Raw genomic sequence first — 21,141 nt, 5'->3', positions numbered from 1 at the left:
CCCGTGCGTTCTTGAAGTACACGAGTAACATTTAGACAAACATCAACAGTCACCGAGTCAGACAGGCGTTCCTCATCCGTTGAACCGATCACGTAGAGATGACTCCCTGGCACTCAGCATAGGACTGAACATGCACATGAGAAAGAAAACAAAAGAACCAGAGCGCCTCCTGGGACACAATAACCAACACGCCGCCGAAACAACGTGACAAAATCTCCATGCTGACAGTTCATTGGACAAATCCATCCTGCCAGGACCTGAGTCCGAATGGTCATCCTATTGTCCCACCCCGCTGCTTTTGGAAACAAAATGAACACACACACAAATACAATTATACGAGTTAGTGTAGCTTTAAATCTCTGCTAATGTTGGATACTGTTTAGAAGATGCTTTAAAAAAGAAAGATGCACTCCTTTAAGTTCATCTGAGGGTTTTGTTTCATGTTTTATTCCATGAACTGAGTGGCCTGGACTCCCTAATGTCTGTAGGTAATTTGTGCCTTCAGAAATCCCACGAATAAACTCCACAGCGAGTAAACATTGGAGCCATCCCACCGAATGAAAATCCTTTTAAGGCGGTAATTCAGACGGTAATTTCATATCTGTTAGTCTGTGCATATCTGGATCATGTCAGACAAATTATGTTTGGTTACATACATGGTGTGACTCCCATCACTGCTTCACACCACGCACCACACATCCACCCAATGCACACACACACACACACACACATCCCTCTGACTGCCCATTGTTCACATAGACTTGTGCACTGCACCATACAAGGCACACACACATGCCCAGCCCATCTTCTCTCTCTCTCTCTGCCTCTCGCTCTCCCTTCTCCTCCTCCTCCTCCTCCTCATTCTTTATCCTCTCTCTCTGACTCTTTCACATTCTCTCCTCGCCTCCGCCCAGCAGCATCCTCCGGCTCTCTCCTCTTCCTCTTCCTCTTCCTCCACCGCCAGCAACAATGACCAGCACAATATCAGGTAAGACGACCCTCTGCACACCATGCCGTTTTTCAAAAAAATAGTAATTGTGTGTGTGGAATGGTGGGGGGAGGCATTGTTTAAAATCTTTTTCGGTGATGAAGAGGGTGAAGTCTATGTGTATCTGTGTGATTGTCATGGCAACTGAGGTGTCTCTTGTTGTACTGGCGCTCTGATGGAGAAGAGAGACCCTCCCCTAGTCCCAAACGGACATGTGGGCGCAGCCAGATTCTTCCAGAAACAACCGGTCCTTGGCAGTAATGTCTCCAGCTGACCAGCTCACTGATGCGGATCCAAAAAAAACCAAAGAAACTGAACACAGATTCACAGTGAGATGAACGACACCACTCTGGAGACTTTATACTGCAAGTAAAGGACAAAATAGACCAAATGGATCCTGGAATAATCATCACAGTATCGTATCAATATTGATGTGCTGCTATATTTAGTACTATATTTAAAAAAAATAAAAGTTCATCATATGTTTAAGCCATGAGGTGAGATGTTCTTGTAGAATCTAAAGTCATCCACACTGTAATGTAATGCATATAATCTCAAATAAGTAAACACATTAAGCTTGTCACGTAGCACACACATTTATTTTCGGCCTTTATCTGGTAAACAAAGTAAATACACATTGCATGTGTAATCATGTGCATAGTATACATGTGCATACATTTGCATTCACACCTTATTAAAAACATGATTTAATACATTTTCATATACCTTCATTAGCAATAACAGGGCAGAAAGTAGCATTAACCAATTCAAAAGCCTTCTATCATAAACATAAACACAGCAAATATTTCTCTTGTGAGAGAGACAAATGTGCAGTAATCACCTCCTTTTTTTAAATGATGACAATAAAACAAGACTTGTGAGGCTACACAATGGTGGCTCAAGCTAAATGCTAACATCCAAACGTGAAACAGGTTCACAGCAACAATGCTAATGTGACGGTGTTAAGCATGTGCATCATATTAGTTTAGCTAGCGCATTAGCATGCTCACGTTTGTTCATTAGTACTAAACACACAGATGAAGCCGATGGGAGTGTCGCTGGTTTTGTGTTTGGTCATAAAACAACGTAGACTATCGGACAAATTGAAGTTCAGAAAATCAGGACATCACTGAAAATGTTAGGATATATCGTCTGGCAACCCTGAATGTCTGTAAGCATAGTTTGTGTCAATCTATTCAGTAATGATTGAGAATCTTCACTGGACAATAAATAAACTTAAATCGTAAGCTTGAAAAATATCAGCCTCAAGTCGTGAATGTTAACAATTCAGCATAAGTTGCTCATTCATTCACACACCCAGCATTTACATTCGTCATTCATTTTGTAGTGTTTGTTTCCACCTGATTTAAGTCCAATATTCACTCTGTGTTTGCTCACCACCAACTCCCAAACTACTGAACTACTACTGAAGCAATGAAAATAACAACTGTGTTTTCATTAGCTTAGATTGAGCCCTTCATACCTACATCAGGGGGCGGGGCCTCTTTATGTCACACTGCCACGTTTCTACAGTAGCCCAGAATGGACAAATCAAACCCTGCCTAGATAGAGCCCTTTGTGTTTTTGTCTTCTTCCCTCTTGGTACACGGCAGAAGTTTCAGAATATATATATATATATATATATATATATATATATATATATATATATATATATATATATATATATATATATCTTGAAAAACAAATATCACTAACTTAGTTTTGTGTTTATAAAAAAATCTATATTTCTAGTGGTAATTAATACCCTCGTTAAAAAAACACTCCAATTGAACTTCGATCAGAGATGAGATAATAAAAGCATAATAGTGCACTCGTAGGCGAGACAAGGCAAGTGTATTTACATCGCACATGTCAAGCACAAAAGCGATCACAAATGCTTTACATAATGCATTTAGACATAAGCAAGAAAGAACAGCATAAACAACAGCAGAAAAACCTTAAAATGCAATTTAAAAGAAAACTTTTTCCAACGTAGTGAATGCATTAAGAACAAAGACCTAATCACAGAATATGAGGACAAGATTCATGGTTCATATTTGAGGTTCAATCAAAGGCAGTGCAGGGCATCAACACATTTTTTTTGTATCCTATACATATTAACGAGAATATAGTTGTCACTCGTTTATCTTTCCTACGCTGTGACAATGTGTGGATGAAGCGTGAAGCAATTACATTTTCTTAACTCGCTCTGCTACGTTGATTTGAATGCTAATGTCTATTCGAGTTATTTTCTATTTCTCGGAGTGTTTCTCTCCGATAGTGTCCATTGATACACGCAGTGAGATCAATATGCTGTGTTTCAAGTTTCTGATGGTTTTATCTGGAGGCTTTTCAAACTGCTCACAGCTGTTGTCTCTAACTTCTCATTGGCGAGCAACTGTCTCACGAGATCTCTGGAAAACTTGTTTTTAACTTTGGGAGGTCATTGTCACAGGTCCACATCTTTATCAATGTCTTCTTAATATTCATTATATTAAGTGCTATGTTGAAAGTAGTTTCAAAGACGTCTCCAGCGCACCAGGCACAACGTTGTTTTCTTTAAATTTGGAGTCAAACTCCTGAATAATACATGCAGCGCTGCATGCTGGCTGGCTCGTGAGCTTGTCAACGCCCTGCTTCTAGTCTTACCAATGTCTCCCTGTGTGAACACACCTCGTGATCCTGTCTGACACACACACACACAGACACACACACACACATACACAGCTCATTACCATCGTCTGTTTAGCCTTCACAGAAAAGAAAGGAAAGAAAAGAGTAAGCGGCAGGCAGGTGTTCACAGTTGATGTCGTGTGAAACCATACCATAATACTACGGTGTGGTCTACAAGGCAGCCATTTTGAGGATTCAGTGGAGTGACTGTGGCCTACTTCAGACCGATGAGCTAATGTACACGGCTTTATAGATGCAACTAGTCTTACTCACCGTGCGCAGCACACCGGGGGAGTGTGAACATTTAGCTTCAGCAGTGTGTTGTGCAGCTGACTCTCATTTATTCCCTCAATAAGAAGAGGAAGAACAAATGCCTTCATCATCTTTGATTCTCTGGTGCTCGCAGGGTTGCCGGAACTGTACACGTGAGCCGAAAGTGGCTCGAGGTCTGCGTCAAATGAAGGAGTATTAATTATTATTTTGACATATTTCCAACTATTGTTCTTGCAGTGCTGCATTGGTGCTTTATTGTAATGGCCGGGCTACAGTAGAGAATTCAACCACGTCAGGAGGCAGCAGTGTTCATGGCTGTTGTGAACCGCCAGTCGAAGGCGGGGCAAAGCAGTCAAATGGTGACTCTTTAACTAAGCTTTAATCAACCATTAACTCACCTTTATCAACCATTCACTAACCTTAGGTAACCATTAACTAACCACTAATTAACCATTAACTAACCTTTTATTGACCATTAGATATGGAGATAACATGTGCATGTTTTCTCCAGGAAGACATAGACGTTGCTCTTGGTTGTTCACATAAAAAGTGACAAAAATAGATCGAGCTTAATGATGACTCCATATGATATTCAGAGCACCAATAAAGCAGCAAAAAATCTTCTCTCCCTTTGTGTGTGTGTGTGTGTGTGTGTGTGTGTGTGTGTGTGTGTGTGTGTGTGTGTGTGTGTGTGTGTGTGTGTGTGTTGTAAGACTGTATGTGTATAGTCAACATGATGTCACCCATTGGTTTATTATGGAAACCTGTTTTTGAACCTTGAGTTCTGCAATTTGACTGTTGCGTCTTATTTTTTTTGGACCCAAAACCTGTCAATCACAGTGGAGTTCCACCTGGTCCAGCTGCGTGCGCATGTTAACAACCTGTGAGTCCCTCTCTGAGGGTCCCGCTGGCTATCGCACTGCAGCAGCTCTGCAGCTCTGAGCGCTTACAGCGGATGACGCCATCATGGCTCACAGTGTTTTTGCATGAGCATACATAGCGCCCTCCAGTTCCTGTGTACACCGTTAGCTCCTCAGCACTGTGGCAGTTGTTCGCACCTTTAGCTGCCTGCTCAGCCATCTCCATGTTGAGAGCTGTGTGGAGACAATCGCTCAATCCATATGCTCTCGAATCCGAGCAGAGCTTCTTTAAGGAAGACGTTCTCACCTTCACACACCGGGCTAATCCCTGCATCCAGTGGATTTAGTGTTTTTCTCCAAAGCAAGTATGTAGCTATTGTAAAGTTTACTTTGCAAAATGCAGAACAACAATTAAGTGCAATTAAAACCAGCAATGGCCCTGAACATAGCGGGGAGGATTGATACATCCACCCCCTCGACTCATTGGCCCATCTTCTTTTAATTGACTATAAAAACTAAGTGGCTTCGACTTCAGTTGGATTTTAATGGAGCAGTTGGGCAATTACTGTATATGGCTCGCATGAAATAATAATGCAATAAAGTATTTTTATGGCGGCAGAAACGAACGCTAGCTGCAGCAGAATCGGAGACATTATTTGATATGGATCGTGGCGCTGTGTGGCTGTGGACAGAGGCGTGACTCGGGGAAGCACGTGGCTGGGACGCTGAGAAGGATTAATGGCTCCATCCTGATGAGCACCTCAATAATAGATGACCTCGTGGTGAATGCACGCATCCCATTCTTCCTCTTCCTGTCATGTCAGTAAAAACTGAGTAATAACACTCAGTCAGTCCTGTTGCTAGGAGGGAAGACCTTCATATATCATGACTCATTGCTTTAGAGAATGTGGAGGACTCAAGGCTCCCCACACAAAAACACCCATTGTATGTAGACTTCAGGACTAGATTATGTATCTAAGGATTACTCAGCACCTTGCACAGCTGTTCAATACACAGCTCGTAAATAAACCCTTCCAACTGATTGGCACCTGCGTCTCTGAACAGCAGGGGGCGTGTTTCAACATCAAATGTGACGCGAGTAAAGTGGATCAATGTGCATATGTGTAATGTCTTCTTTTACTGTGATGTGTGTGTGTTATCTAGCTTATCCTCATTGGTGTTAGTGAGGTGACCAACATGAGTTGTGTGTGAGGAAGATAATAACCGTCATATATTTTCATTTTGTTCTGGAGCTTTATTAAATTTGAATACAAATGCAACTTATTATTTATTGGGAACCCTCTGGGGTCCTCTTCATGGACCCTGACCATCATGTTGAGAAATACTGACCTGATATATTTAAATACAGGTATGTTACTTACTACTTTACACTGCCTTTTTGTCAACTTGGCAGCGCACACTGGGGCAGTGACTAGCTTTTTTTAAGGCTTATCAGCAGACATTTGCAACACATTCTGGATCTCAACCCCACACACCCACCCACACACACACACACACACACACACACACACACACACACACACACACACACACACACACACACACACCTGGATACAGTGGAAGACGTATTCATGTGGGACTGATTTGTTTTGCAGCCATAGAGCAGGTGCAAAGAGGAACAAGGACAAGTCTCTTGCTGGGTCACTTGAGGACATGCATCTGTAAAAAAAACAAAAAACAATGAGACATACTTGAACCATTTCTATATGCACTTTAATGCTTTAAACTAATTAATATGACCATACTGTGATGCAAAACATTGCCAATTCCATGTTCTCTCCTTTCTGTGGACTTAAAACTAAGCTATTAGCACATTGCAAATAAAACAGTAGCAAAACCTTCAGTTTAGATGCCAAGAAAAACAATATTATTCACCAAACAGCAAAACAGCTAATGTCTCAACATTGTTATCAAACTGTGACATCATAAAATATATGCGAGCAGAGCATCAAAACTTGCTGGCTGACAGTAAACGGGTTGGACTTGATGCCACGATGGTGGCTGCTGCTTCTGATATTGTCAAGGAAATATATTTAAACGTGCCACAGCCTTGGATAGTTTCCAGGAACATGTAGTACTCATGTGTAATGAATGAAAAACATTCCGTTAAAGAACAAGATGATTAGCTTGCTTTGCAATGTTGTGTTACGACATTATACACTGGTAGACTTGATTGAACCCTTGCTCAGATGTGTTGCCCTTTAACTCCACAATGATCCCACAGTAAGAGCCTGTGCTAAGTGACTTGAAAGTGATTGTGAAGTACATGTTAATAATTCAGAATCTTCCTAAAAATATAAACTTTTCATGAAATGCATTTCAGTCACGCAATAAAAAGTCCACTTTGCGCTTGCCTTTGGTTGCTGCGGATCGAAATACCTGAACAAGTCACGTGTGATGATGTCAAATGTACGACTAAGTCCTTTCCCATTTTGAAAAGTGCAAAATGCAGATCACTGAACACACAGATGAGTGTAACGAGTTCACAGTGAAAGCAATACACGCGATGAACAGACGTGCAGTCACAAGTGCGTCGCTGGCCTCAAGTCCGAAGGCCGCCGTGTTTCGAGGATAATTTAAATAGAAAGCGCCAGACGAGGGAACGTCTCCATGTAAAACGAAGTCATAAGCAATAAGCATATCTAATCAGAGAATCATGACGCATATGCTCTGGGTCATGAGCCGGACCGTCCGTCAGTAAGTCAGGAGCCTCTGGACGTGTCAGAGACCGCAGGCCCAGCTCTATCTACTGCGTGTAGGGGTTGATTTAGGTGCTGAACTCTTGTTCGCCTCGCACACTGTGTCCTTGATGCAGAAACACAAGGAGGGAGGCTGGGCACTACTATCAATACGTAGCCTTGGAGTGACTCCGCTCACAGGAAGGGAGTCCTGCACTCCTGCTTCTCTGTGTTCCATGGAAGGTTACGACCCGATGCACTAAATTAGTTCATGACCAACTCCTTAATGTCGTAGCTAACTGACCCACAACTGACCCCGAGTCTGGTTTATCTCCAGTCATTCAGCTCGATAGGGGAACAGGTTCAGTGGAAGAAATGATTCCCCGTTAGACAGACAGGCCGGATGGTAAAGCAAGACATTTAGAATTGTGGAGAGTTTTTGGCAAATAGACGCCATCATAACATATTTTTTTATTCATAGTTTGACAGCAACAATGCGATTGGCTCGAAGAGATGCTTTCTGCTCAGCTTCATTTCTAAATATATATATATATATATTAAAACGTTTAAATAGGGGCAGCAGCAGCGTTATGGGATGTATCTACATTACATTCAAATACATCGCTAATGGCTGCAACATTTTTTCATCGTTTCCTTGGTCAACCGTGAACAAAGAAGCTGAGATAAGAGGAAACTGTTGCATACACAGAACATAACGTTGACAAGATGGGCCAGTCCCTCTGGTTCCACTACACTGCCTGAGGCCATGTGACTAAGCATTAAAGTCTAGTGGCGAGAACAAAACTCTCAAACAGAAGTTGGCCTGCGTGGCACCCATCTACTTTTTTCACCCAATATTGCTTTTCATGATGGTGGTCTTGTCACTGCCTTCTCACCTTTCAGCCAATCAATTCTCCCACACCGTGGGCTAGAAGCTCAATGTCTGCTATCAAATGTAGCCAACGATCAACATTAATGCTAATCATGATCTTGAATCAACTAAGTAGAGGCTGCTGCTGTAGAGAAAGGCAGTACACAGATATGACACAGGCTGTTTGTAATGTCTTTGAGGTGCTTATTTTACATTCACTGATGTAACTTTCTACTCTACATTCTACCTTGTTTCTGCATTTTGTCCGACAGTATCGGGTTGGATGGATTGTTTGACACACAAGCTGCCTTGAGATTGTGTTGGCTCTTCAGTCACCGCTTCACTCCTTCGGCTCTTTGCACTCCTGCATGCACTAAATTGTTAAGTTTTATTGGAATGTAATTCTGTGGGAGACAGAGTTGATAATTGCCACAAAAAAAACATGTCTGACCTGGAGATACAACTTGTTTCCAATAAGGCCATATTTCTTTTCGGATCGTCTGGTGCAAATAGCTTGTATCATGCAATACCCTTCCGGATGAGTGAAGATTAAAGGTTTGAACTCACTTCAGCACAAAATTAGCCAATAATAGCTGAACACGCAGCACACAGCTGTCACGGGTTTCCGGGGTTTCTACTTCAACAGATTTTCCATTGTTAAGGCGTATCAGGGACACAATAAGGCATGCTATCTGGAAAGAGAGACAGCTCGTAAACAGGCTGTGTGGAAGAACCGGTACGAAAAGCTGGCAGGCAACTCACTTAGTCACTGAACGTGTACGTCTGTGTGCTCCGATGCCTTTCTGTAGACCCGACGTTATTGTGTTATTATCCGTCTGTGTAAGTCTCTTTGAACTGAAATAAAGAACACTGAGAAAACAGAACTGGCTTGTTGGTTTAATTATTTGCTGCAGCAAAGGTTCAATGCTCGCACAGAGTGCAGGCAGTCTGCATGACAAAGAACAAAACAAAAAGACACAACGCAAAGGTGGGGGCCCTTGCAACTAAACTCCAAAATAAACATGGAGGAGGAGGAAGTGTGAGTCTCATGAGCGAGGTCAGACCGAGGCGAGATGCCAAAGCGAGAGACCGCTCTAGCGCACTTCCGCAACAATTGTGGAATCAGACATGCGGTATAGAAAGAGGGGTGAGTCGCTGGTAAAAGTTCTTGTGGTTGGTGGCAGGAACTAAGTCTTGCATCATAAGCAAGAAGACGGAGGTGATATACGACTGGAGGTTTGAAAACATCTTAATAGAAATAACAGAAGCACAGCAAAACCTTTTTTTTTCATCAAACCACGGGGCTTGGAACATGCCCTTCCTTTTGGATATCTATCCCCTGGTTTAAGCCTTCCATGTGAGCTCACCAGACCTCATGAACTTAATTGAATACATATTGAATTTGTCTCACTAAAGCAGGTGCAGCAAAACTAAAAGAGAGTCAAGAAAATGCCAATCAGATATATCTCCCCCACACAGTCCTGAGGTGTAATAAGCTCAAATAACTAAAAATCACCACTGTGGGCGTACTGCTGTCATTCATTGCTTGATTAAAGATGCTGCCTGCGATAAAAGAGGCGCCAGTTAGTACCCGGATGATGATAATAGATAAAGAAATGTGAAGAAACCTACGAGTGAAATCTGTGCAAACCACAACAAGGATGTTGTCTTGTTTAAAAGTGGCTATTTCAATCCTTTCTTGTTGTTTTTCTGTGTTATATGACTAGCACAGCCAAGTAATCCAAGTTTGACTCTGTCCCACTCAGTTGACAGAGTTTTAGAGTGTTTCATGTGTAACTTTTTTTTTTGTATCTCTATGTAACAGCCTACACAGACAAGATCAAGGAGATGTCCATGCTGTCTCTGATCTGCTCCTGCTTCTACACACAGCCACATCCCAACAGCCTCTATCAGTATGGAGGTCAGTCTGTCCGTCTGTCTTCTATTTATCTGCCTCTGCCTGTCTGGTTGTTTTTTTTATCTGCCTCTGCCTGTCTGTCCAATTGTGTATTTTACTGTCTGTCTCCCTGTCTGTCTCCCTGTCTGTCTTTCTGCATCTGCGTAATTTACCCTACAAACTATGCTTAGCTTAGCAATGCCTTTATTCTTTAGCTGCTCTCAAAAACTAAATTTCAAGTGTTACATGAAGTTCCACAGAGAGGGACGGTTAAAAAGGTCAAATCCTTGCCAAGGCAACATCAGATAAGCCTCCTACCACAAAAAGTCTGCCAAGGTCAGTGACGTATAGGACGACCTTTTGTATGAACTTGTGGCTGTTGGAGCTAGCTTCTGCTAACAGTGAAAGAAGACCTGGAAATTAGACCATAAAGTACAGTGAAGGAGCAAAAGACAAGAATACAAGAATAGTATACATATATTCAAATACAAAGTATCCAGCTATAGTTAGTTCCATGTGAGAACACAGAACAAAAGGCCCTTTTTTTCTGTGAGCCAACATGTTTTTGCTTTTCAGCACTCTGTAAGGCTCTGTATTAGACAGTATTATCTTCTCAACTGTACCTTGCAAATTGTGTCTTTCGGTGACATGTCTTTACTACCAACCATGTTCACAGCTCCTTTAAGAGCCATGTTCACAGCTCTCATAAGAGCTTTCAACTTTTGCCACATTTTAATACCTTTATTTGCAGTCAAGGGTTGACAGGATATGAGTAGGGTCTGCAACTGGTATAGTCTTTTTGATAACAATGCTGAAACACCGTCCGGAGATATATCACCTTTGACCCTCTGATTTAGCAGAGAGCATGCAAGCAACCAGAAAGAACTAAAGAAAGGAAGAGCTTGCGCCTGATAAACAGCTCACTTGCCCGTGTTTTACCGTTGCTGTGTCAGACCTGGAGGTGAAGGGCTTGAACAAGCGAGCGTCCGGCCAGTCGTTTGAGGTTATCCTGAAGGAGCCCGACCAGACCGGGGACAAAACCCAGCGTCAGCCGCTGCCTTCGCCCCCAAGGAGGGAGGTGTCCCTGGAGGAGCTCCAGATGAGGCTGGATGCTGCTGATGAGAGGAGGAAGGTAAGTTGATATGTGACCGCAGCATGGCCCCGAGATGGCGTGTCACTGCCGATCCTTTAGGTGACTTCATCTGCATTGACTTCTGTACATTGTTTTACCACCATATAAAATCCTAGACATTAAACGATGCTGCTCTTATTGAATGATACACCAGAAGTAGAAGATATTAAATGAATAAAAAAGAAAGTTGTTTGAATCTGTTTAATTCATACAAAACCCTCATATGCAGAGCCCATCGCCCGGCAGTAGCGTCTCCTCCTCCGGCCAGGAGCAGAGCTTCTCCTCTACATCTTCACATGGCTGATTGTTGTTGCTAAGCAGGCGTGTGAAACATCATCTATGTGAAGATGTAGTAGATAATTAATGTCTGCTTGAGCAAAGAATTAAGTCGTGCTCCCTCTGTGTGTGTTGTAATCCGAGCCTCGGTCATTTGTTTGTGTTTGTGAGCACGCCTGCAGAACGGCCTCCGCCCTGCTCTGCTCTCATGTTGTTACTGGTGACAACGCCTCCGTCGGGGATTCCCCTGCTGATCAGCATTGTTGCTTAAACTGTTGGACCTGTTAGCACGGTTAGCTGCGAACCGACAGCTCAGCCGTTAGCACGGTTAGCTGCGAACCAACAGTTCAGCCGTTAGCACGGTTAACTGCGAACCAACAGTTCAGCCGTTAGCACGGTTAGCTGCGAACCAACAGTTCAGCCGTTAGCACGGTTAGCTGCGAACCGACAGCTCAGCCGTTAGCACGGTTAGCTGCGAACCGACAGCTCAGCCGTTAGCACGGTTAGCTGCGAACCGACAGCTCAGCCGTTAGCACGGTTAGCTGCGAACCGACAGCTCAGCCGTCACCTTTAGGTGCCGTGAGGCAAAAGATTCGCAGTAGGTTTACAGTCTTAGGAATGTCAACTAAATGTTTGCAGTTGCCTTTAAAGCCTGTTGTGTAGTCGCGTTACCTTGGCACGAAGAGTCGCAAACACAACATTTTCATTGTGGATACCAAAGCATCACAACTTGGTCTCCAAGTATTTAAAGATTTTGATCCCTCTTGTCATTGTTGTAAGTTGTATTACCCTTTGTCAGATTACAGGGCAAGAATATTAGGTCCTCCCGAGTAATGTATTAAGAAATAGCTACAGTCATCACTGGTCTTTCTCAATTCTTGAGAAAGCCTGTTGTAAAGCTGCACTGCACTGGTAGAGCAGCTCCTTTGGCAGCTCTGGTAGAAAATTATGCTGAATAGGTATGCTGAATGTGCAGTGGCTGGCAAGGTTATTGTACAATAAAGTAGTTCCGTACGCTATAAATACGATATGAGGCCTCGCCTCAAAGCAAAGGTCAACCATCAGCTGTAAAACAATTTTAATCCTGCTCTGAAGGGATGAACAACCGCTGTATTTTAGCTCAGTTTTCTATTGCTAGATCCTATAAGACTGATTCTTGGATGTCAACATGAAACAAGTTTTGAGCAAACAAAAGAAAGACTGTAAAGTGGGTTCCAATACGACCTGGCACAAGGGTGTGTCGAAATAACCGGCTTGACACTGACATAAGGGTGTGCAGGACAAAGGTTTTGCAACTAAGAAAGCAAATACAAAATGGGTCTTCCTAATTATAGCTTGATCCTATGTGACAGTGAACAACATGTGTTGTAAAGTGCAACTATTTATGATTGACCTCGTTGGAATTTCTTTTCTTCTGACCTCACCCTATACCAAAGCACAAGCTTGTGCACACACATGTATAAAAATAAATAAATAAAATGATAGTAATTCGGTATCTTTGTCTAAACCTAACTGAATAATTTTCTGCAAAGATAGAACTTTATTTTGAAAAGACTGCATGCAACCAGTGTAAATTGACACATAGTTGGACTGTTGTAGGAAAACACACACAAATGGGAAACCTTTTGGTAAGTGATCATATGAACCCTTGTGTGAGGATCCGTTGCTGGGTCAGAGAACTGTCAATCACAGTGGCCCCGCCCCAAAGCATACACTGCTTTATGGTCTGTTTGACACTAAATGGACAATCATTTACTAAATGAACATCATGCTGTATTGAAGAAGACTTGAAATGGCGATTGAGACCATAAACACATGTTTACAATATTCACTTAGGTAATGAATCAAGAGTGAAGTAGAGTCATTTTCTCAAAGACCATAGCTCCTGCAAAACTGTGAATGTACGTTAAACTCCTGATGCAAATGGGTGAATGGTGACATGTAGTGTTAAAGCATTTTCAGTGGCCGAAAGACTAAAGAAGCACTATGCAAGTACAATCTGTTTACCATTTACCATTTGAGAGAATGCAGGTCCATGAGCGACGCAGCGCTGCACAGTTTTGATTTGAACTTTTGTCAGACACCCAGAGGGAGATTGACTGAAAGTTTCCTACTTGCTGTTGGTTATATTGCATGTCATTTCCATTAAATATCCCAGTATGAAATGTCTGTTTTCTGGATAAAAAGTGGTTGCGTCTCACCTTGAGCGCAGAGCGGACAGGTAGCCTACATGGTTTGTTAATACGATGTAACAGAGTACAATATTGGATCATGGATATTGGATGATCAAGGTAAATAAATGGAGCATAGTTTTATACTATACTTATGGCAATGACAGATAGCCGGGGTGGCGGTGCACATAACTGGGCCAGTCTGCAGTGAAGAAAAGATATATTTCATTGCAACAGTTATGCTGTTTATGTGATACTTTGACTCCTGATGAATGCCGAGTCATTGCATCCTGGCTAGAGCCTTGTTCATCCCATGATTTCCTCTCTGCCTGTGCATCCTTTATTCTCATGTGGGCTCTGCTCTGTTCCCACACCTGCTTAGCGACAGAATTTATTGCCCTGATTATAAGCGAGATGATAGGATGAGGATGTAATTGTGTTGCTGTGCTATCAAATAGGGGAAACTAGATGATCAGAACAGCCGATATCACGCTTGACAGCTCTGAAGAATGACAGCAAGGAAATAAAGAGTGAGCATGCCTGAGAAGAGTGAATGGCAGATGTATGAAAAATTAACTACGGGCCTGAACATGTATATTCTTCCTGATCTAACTTATGCCTGAGCTTCGTTAGGCCATGTAGATAAATGTTATCTGACATCATGTGAGAACATTTGCACAGAACGTGCATCGGTGTTATAAATACGAGACCTAAATAAATAACGGCATGAATAGTAATGTAGTTGTGAAGTAATGCAAGAATATAAGTGAAGTATGGTGTTTTGCCTCTGCAAAGTGCATGTTCTTCTCTCACAACATGAGTGTCTGATGTTATAGTTGGTCGCTCGCTCGCTGCTAGGACACAGTGTAGAACGGTGAAATGTGGGCGCCTGAAAACGTCTTGGCCCCTGTGCAACTGCACAATGACACTGTCGATATTTGCGTCATTGCCTTGTCCAAACCAAAGAGTAACTCGAAGACTTCACTGAGTAGAGTGTTTAACGCTTCCTCTGAACAGGTACAGTTGTGCTGTGGGTTTAATCCCTGTCACAGGACCTCACATCAGATCAGGAAAAACTCCCCAAACAAAGATAGCAAAAACCCTTTCACAGGGAAAAAAATAGAAGAAGCCTTCAGGAGAGCAACAGAGGAAAATCCCTCTCTTCGGATGGACAGAAGCAATAGATGTCATGTGACCAGAGTGATAACGTAACAGAGTTACAGCACATTCAATGAGTATGAACACTGACATGAGGTCAGATTCCCCAAACATTCTTCAATGTTGTTTCTAATGCATGGTAATTTTTACAAAATGCCTCACCTGAAGCCCTGATGGTCCAGCTGCAGCTTCCTCAACCTGCACTGCATCTGTACTGAATGCATTTCAAAATAATGCAGGTTTACACTGTGTGGGTAGTTAGTCTACTACAAGCTAACGAACAATGACCTGGGCTTCTTGATAGCTACCAACAAGGTCAAAAAGGGTCAACAATATCAATGCTGCCAGCTCAGTTATTTGCAGCCTCTCAAGAGCAGGGAGAAGTCAGCAGTCAATGAAAATTATTGCGTCAATAAAATAATTTAAAAAAGGGTTGTGAACCACACAGTTATAAAGGAGCACCAAAAAGTTAAGCTGATGGGTCCAGGAGTCTGCGAGCTGTGGACAGACGGACAGACACAGTGATGCACACCTGAAAGCACACAAACCTGTTTGATGGATTACACATTCTCCTGGCGGAGATAATACAGTGACTCATAGAGAAGATATAAGTGATTCAAAGAGAGACTGTGTTGAAACTTCAGTGGGTGGCAAGTTTTTATTTCAAAACAACATGAGCCATGAAGTGATTTTTGGAATATGTGTCATGGTTTGTTTGTGCTAAAGGGAAGTAAATGCCTTATTGATTGTATTGCATGATTAATAACTTTAAAGGTTACTTCCCCTTGCTGTGGATTAATCATGTCGTTCTGGGTCAACGATTAAAAGTCTTATTATTCGAACCTGGTATCTAAACGCTGACTTTAAAACGTTCTGCTATGTAATTGTGAGATTAACAGGATTTTGTTGGGGCTTATTTCTTCTTTTGTATCGATGACGATTAATCTTTTTAAAACCTGATGCTGTATCAACTTGTACCTACCTCCTATCTGACTGACTGTGAGGTGCCACGAACGGGACCTCAGTAACCAAACACCCACAAGAGAGGTTGGAGCAGAGTTCAATTCACGAAGTATTTATTTGTAACACACAGATCACAAATAAACCGAGTTCGGTCCGGTATCGACGACAGCGACTCCTGCCACAACTTGTGAACAAACAGACATAATATTCATAAGGTAACATTTGGTTCAGGTGCAGCTCACCATCCACCCTCTTAGCGCTTCATATTTATCTAAACTTGTGCCCACGTACATCACTTTTATCGCGTATACGAGTTCACGCCGGTGTTCTTAAAGTATTTAGCTGCAGACTATCTCCCACTTGGGCCTTTTCTGGTCGCATGTCTACCCGCTACTTGTCATAATATCTCATCTCTTGCTTGCTAGCCCTTTTGTCTTCGGAAGCTAGTGACCCACTTGCGGCTACAGCTCCCTTTTGACTGGCTCGCCCTGGAATAGCGCCCGGTCACCGTGACTTTATCTCCGGAATGGGAATGTACATTCAACTGCTTCGACACCGTGGAGCAGGTCTCTCTCCAGGTGTTTTGCTAACCTGATCCCAATGAGGGACAATGTGCAGATGACAAGAGAGTCCGTTTTAGAGTTGAGTTGGAGGAACTGTGTGTTTTGACTGTGCTGAGGATCCTCATTTTCTCATCTATTTCAGCCCTTTGTGTGTTTAATGTAGTGGCTTCCTCTGTACCTGCCATCTGTAGCAGTAGGAGCAGGCTCCATTCGTGGCATAGGTATCTCATAGAGGCATGTCCGGTTGCACGTCGCGGTATGTCCATTTACTCCCTCAAATCTGGCACCAGTGGAACCAGTCGCGGCACATCGGGGCACCACCAGTGGCACGACGTCGTGGTTCCCACCTCAGATGAGTGAGTCACGGGTCTTTGCAGGGCGCTGTACTCACTCCTCAAAACTGCTTTCACGACACTCTTTACTTGCGACTATTTGTGATAATTCGCTTCATTCCCGACTTTTTTATTTATTTAATTATTAGCTTAAGCAGTTGAGAACCACTGCGAGTGTTCTTATTACTTACAATGACTTGTTGGACCAGAGTTATGTCTTTCTCAACTGTGACAAAAAGACTTTCAACAAAATTAAGATAATAACATGCGCTTGAACTTTCTCTTTGTTATTTTCTTCTGATTTAAGTTTGATCTTTCATAGAGTAATGTGGGTTTCTTAACCCTAAATTACATAGGTTTATGTCTTAGTAACAGAGACATTTGCTTACATCTATTTATATATTGATAAAAATGCATGTACAATATGTTTGTTCGTATATATATATATATATATATATATATATATATATATATGTGTGTGTGTGTGTATGTAGGGGGAGACGTGGCGGGAGGGCGTGATTTAAGACCAAAATCTGTGACAGTCACGCTCAATGCGTGACACTTCAGAGCCCTGCAGTGTTCTACGTGGTGCCAGTCCAAAGACTAAAAAAACTAGTAGCATCTCGGCGACGTGCCCTACGTAATTACTGGCAACTGCTCTCAGTTCTCGTGGCATGCCCCGCGAATCCCGGGACATGCCACGAGATCTGCGAGATGCCACGAGATCTGAGGTGGGAACCACGCGTAGTTAGTGGCAACTATTTGGGGCACATTATCACAAATAGTATTTTATTCTTCTTTTTCCAGTGAAATATTTCGAACGGAACTCCTCTTATCTTGGAGTTTGAGGTGATATTGGGCTACTGAATTTTTTTTTTTTTTTAATATTTCTTTAACTAAAATGTGCACCACATTCTGTCATGTCGCTGTCTAGCCTCTTCCCCTGCAGGTGGCTGCCCTCGCTAAACTATCAACAGATAAATAATTTAAAAAAAGAAGTCACAGAGAAGTAGAGCGTTTAATTCTGCGTGGATGTATTGATTTCCTTTTACTGCCACCGATGCTGGCAGACCGACCTGCTGGTATGTGGTGAGAAGTTAACAAACAACAAAACATTTAATGTTGAAAGACTCTTCCAGAACAAACACACAGCATCTGATGATATAGGGGTATCCGCGGTGAAAACCGGACATGCTAATTGAGCTTGCCCTCTCTCATCTGTAGACACACCACTGATCATGACCTGACATTTCCATTTGTTTTTCCCTCCCGGGCTCGGCATTTCTACAAAGAGTAAACTTTTCTTCACCTGCATAAGGTTACAAAGTTGAGGAAACAAGCTGAGAACAGATTAGGAATATTATACACACATACATTTTCCTTCCACAAAAACCCCACATATACTCCTCTGTTTTGGTGCTCATGAATCCCTGCCAACCCCATCACCATCATCATCATCATCACCTGCATCATATTGGTGACCCCGCTCTCTTTGCCCCGCATGATCTGTATCTCCTACGCTGCTGTAGTCCCAGGAGGCCGTGTTGCTGAGGCAGCTGGCGGAGAAGAGGGAGCACGAGCAGGAGGTGCTCTACAAGGCACGCGAGGAGAACAACATATTTAGCAAGAAGACGGAGGAGAAGCTCACCCAAAAGATGGAGGTCAACCAGGAGAACCGGCAGGCTCACCTCAATGCTCTCAAACAACGGCTGCGTGAGAAAGCAAGTCTTCCCATTCGGTGGTCATTTGTGTCAGTGGGCATGAAAAATAATGCAACCCACAAAAGTTGCAGCAGCACAATTTGGACATAATCCCCATGTTTACTGTATACATTGGTGTTTATAATATCAAGTCATTCATTTTAGTAGTGCATCTCACGCATGAATCGACCAGCGGGGCAGTAAACAGCTACTCTGTTTAGAAATACAACAGAGGAGCAACTGTAGCTACCCTTCCAATTTCCCCATTACATTTTTCATATATACATTATAACTATCAACCCTGCTCCTTATATTTTACATCACACTACAGGAAGTCAAAGTTAAACTACTTCCAGTGACAACTTGTCAGTGTCTCCACCGACTCTCTCCTCCTCTTTCAAACTCTCAGACCAGAGTTGGTGATCAGGGACAGCAGACAGGCTTTTATGAGTTTTGTCTTGTTTCTGTTATGAGTTTGAATGATAGAGAGCATAATTCTGTGTTTTGTAACAACATAAAATTTTCATCATGTTTCCATCGTTGCTAATTAGAGCTAGAGGGGATGAAGATGAAAGCCTGATTTTGATATAAGTAGTTTTATTCATCCAGTGGAAAATGGGGTTCAAATGATTCGACTAGTGTAGCTTCAAAGTAGCCATACAACACAGCATGTGGCTTATTCCTTGTTGTGAACTCGCGGTAATGTCTACTGTGTGACAACAGAAACAAAAGTGCTGTATTCTGTTGGAGATATTTATAGTACAGACCTTAAACTCAGGAAGGCTTAATATTACATATCATCCATTAAAAGCACAGTGGACAGGACACAGAAGCATGCCACACAGAATTATTTTAAACATAGATCAGGTTGTGCCAAAAAACACATCTCTAATCGGAAGCGAAGCAGGTTGGTTTAAATTTCTGGGAAATTTCAAAATCTCAACAGCTGTGTTTCTGATATTCTGAAAAAAATGCTCTGCCTCTTAAGTTTCTGTTCCACATAAGCCCCACCTTCTCAGTCATTAAGTTTCAGTTTGCATCATGTGAATGTGACAGCTTTATTGCTATATTTTACAGGAAGTCCACGCCGCTGAAGTGCGCAGGAACAAGCAGCTTCAGGCTGACCTCTCGGGCTGAAGACGCTCTCTGCTCTCTGGCAGTGGATGTTACTTTTCAAACTCTTCTGTGTGTCAAAGTGTTCCTAGTTGTTCAGTATTCACTAATATCATTCCACAGTGCACCTTTCAGGACTCAAACAAGTTGTTAATCAGCAAGAAATGTTACTCATCCATTTCATTTTTTGGTAAACCACACATATTCGGAAGTCGGATAGATAATAAAGTCCACTTCTGAGCCACACAAGATCTGCGTCGGGTTCATTTATACTGAAAAAATATGGCTGATGACTAACCTATTCTTTGTTTAGTGTACTGTGAGTATGTGAATGCCTTCTGAGTCTTTTTAGGGCCCTTGGTGTGATTTTATTTTAGTATCCACCTCTACACCTCAACTGACTTTGACATTTATATCAATGCATGTATGCAATAAAAAATCCTTCTGCCCAATGAAGACCTGCAGCCATGGAGCAGCTTAAAGCTCTAAAATAACATTTGAAGTTGTCAGAGTGTTCTTCCCTGTTGTTCTTCCCTGTGCCACAAGCATAACAGCTGTAAGTACTAACAGTGGCCATGTTTGTTGATCATGTTCTTCATGATAATATCAGGGGAGTGGTTTGGATTGAGGCCTGATGAGATGGGCTGTCAGTGTTGCCAACTCAGCCTTTTCCTCGCCAGATTTAATGACTTTCTTTGTCTACTTTTGTTGGAAAAGGGTTGGCAACACTGGGTTTTTCTCTTGGATCTTTTCAAAAATCTGCCACACCCTGTGATTAACAACATGCTCATACTGGATGCTAACGTGCTGATGTTCAGCATTCAACAGTTAGCATGCTACCTTCTCAGTTAGCATGTTGACATATGAAATGCTTTTTTATTTTGTGTTACCGTAATAGCACACTTGCAGTTAGCATGATAACACGCAGGAATTTAGAATTAAAATGAAGACTCGCTATCTGGCAATATGGATGTCTGAACCCAATTTCATTATTACATCAAATTGTATTTAATTTACTTAATAAATGTACTATTTATTAATTTTATCGTTTAAATTAAATGTCTTCTTAAACACTTTTTGAAAACGTTTTTTAACCCTAAGAAAGAATAAAGAGAATGTTAGGATTTGTTTTTCCTTCCTTTTAAACTTGCCATGGATGTTAATTACCATAGATAAATAAATCATATCTATTTTTTCTGTTTATATATATGTATATATATGTGTGTATATATATATGTATATATATATATATATATATATATATATATATATATATATATATATATATATATATATAGAATGCTGTATAGAATGCGGTCACATGGTGAAAAGTCAACAAACACACACCAGTGATGAGACTTTTTACCAGAAAAAGAAACATTAGGCCTTTTTCACAGAAATAGACTGAAACAAACTGAGGCTCAAAGAGTAATTCAATAAATGTATTTGACACAGTGGACTATTGGAAAGTT

The 21,141-nt window shown here is 41.9% G+C and overlaps 1 protein-coding gene across 1 annotated transcript; it reads left to right on the top strand.

The window, feature by feature from the left end:
- Nucleotides 1–790: 790 nt before the first annotated feature.
- stmn3 (stathmin-like 3) lies at nt 791–20,790 on the top strand. Its single transcript, XM_068594072.1, has 5 exons — nt 791–988; nt 10,190–10,285; nt 11,215–11,393; nt 18,386–18,577; nt 19,634–20,790. The coding sequence occupies exons 1-5, from the start codon at nt 970–972 to the stop codon at nt 19,691–19,693; spliced, it is 546 nt and encodes a 181-aa protein (XP_068450173.1). The 5' UTR covers nt 791–969; the 3' UTR covers nt 19,694–20,790.
- The last annotated feature ends 351 nt before the right edge of the window (nt 20,791–21,141 follow it).

Source organism: Clinocottus analis, unplaced genomic scaffold, assembly GCF_023055335.1.
Source record: "Clinocottus analis isolate CAN_PGR_092001 unplaced genomic scaffold, fCliAna1.0.p SCAF_3, whole genome shotgun sequence".
In the NCBI taxonomy this organism is placed as follows: domain Eukaryota; kingdom Metazoa; phylum Chordata; class Actinopteri; order Perciformes; family Cottidae; genus Clinocottus; species Clinocottus analis.
Note: the sequence above shows the minus strand (reverse complement) of the source record. Positions and strands in the feature narration are given on the sequence as shown.

Bases quoted from the DNA above. Each gene is read 5' to 3' on its own strand.
- stmn3 (XM_068594072.1), top strand. The intron at 11,394-18,385 runs GTAAGTTGATAT...ACGCTGCTGTAG, and splicing joins CTGCTGATGAGAGGAGGAAG to TCCCAGGAGGCCGTGTTGCT. The intron at 18,578-19,633 runs GCAAGTCTTCCC...TATATTTTACAG, and splicing joins AACAACGGCTGCGTGAGAAA to GAAGTCCACGCCGCTGAAGT.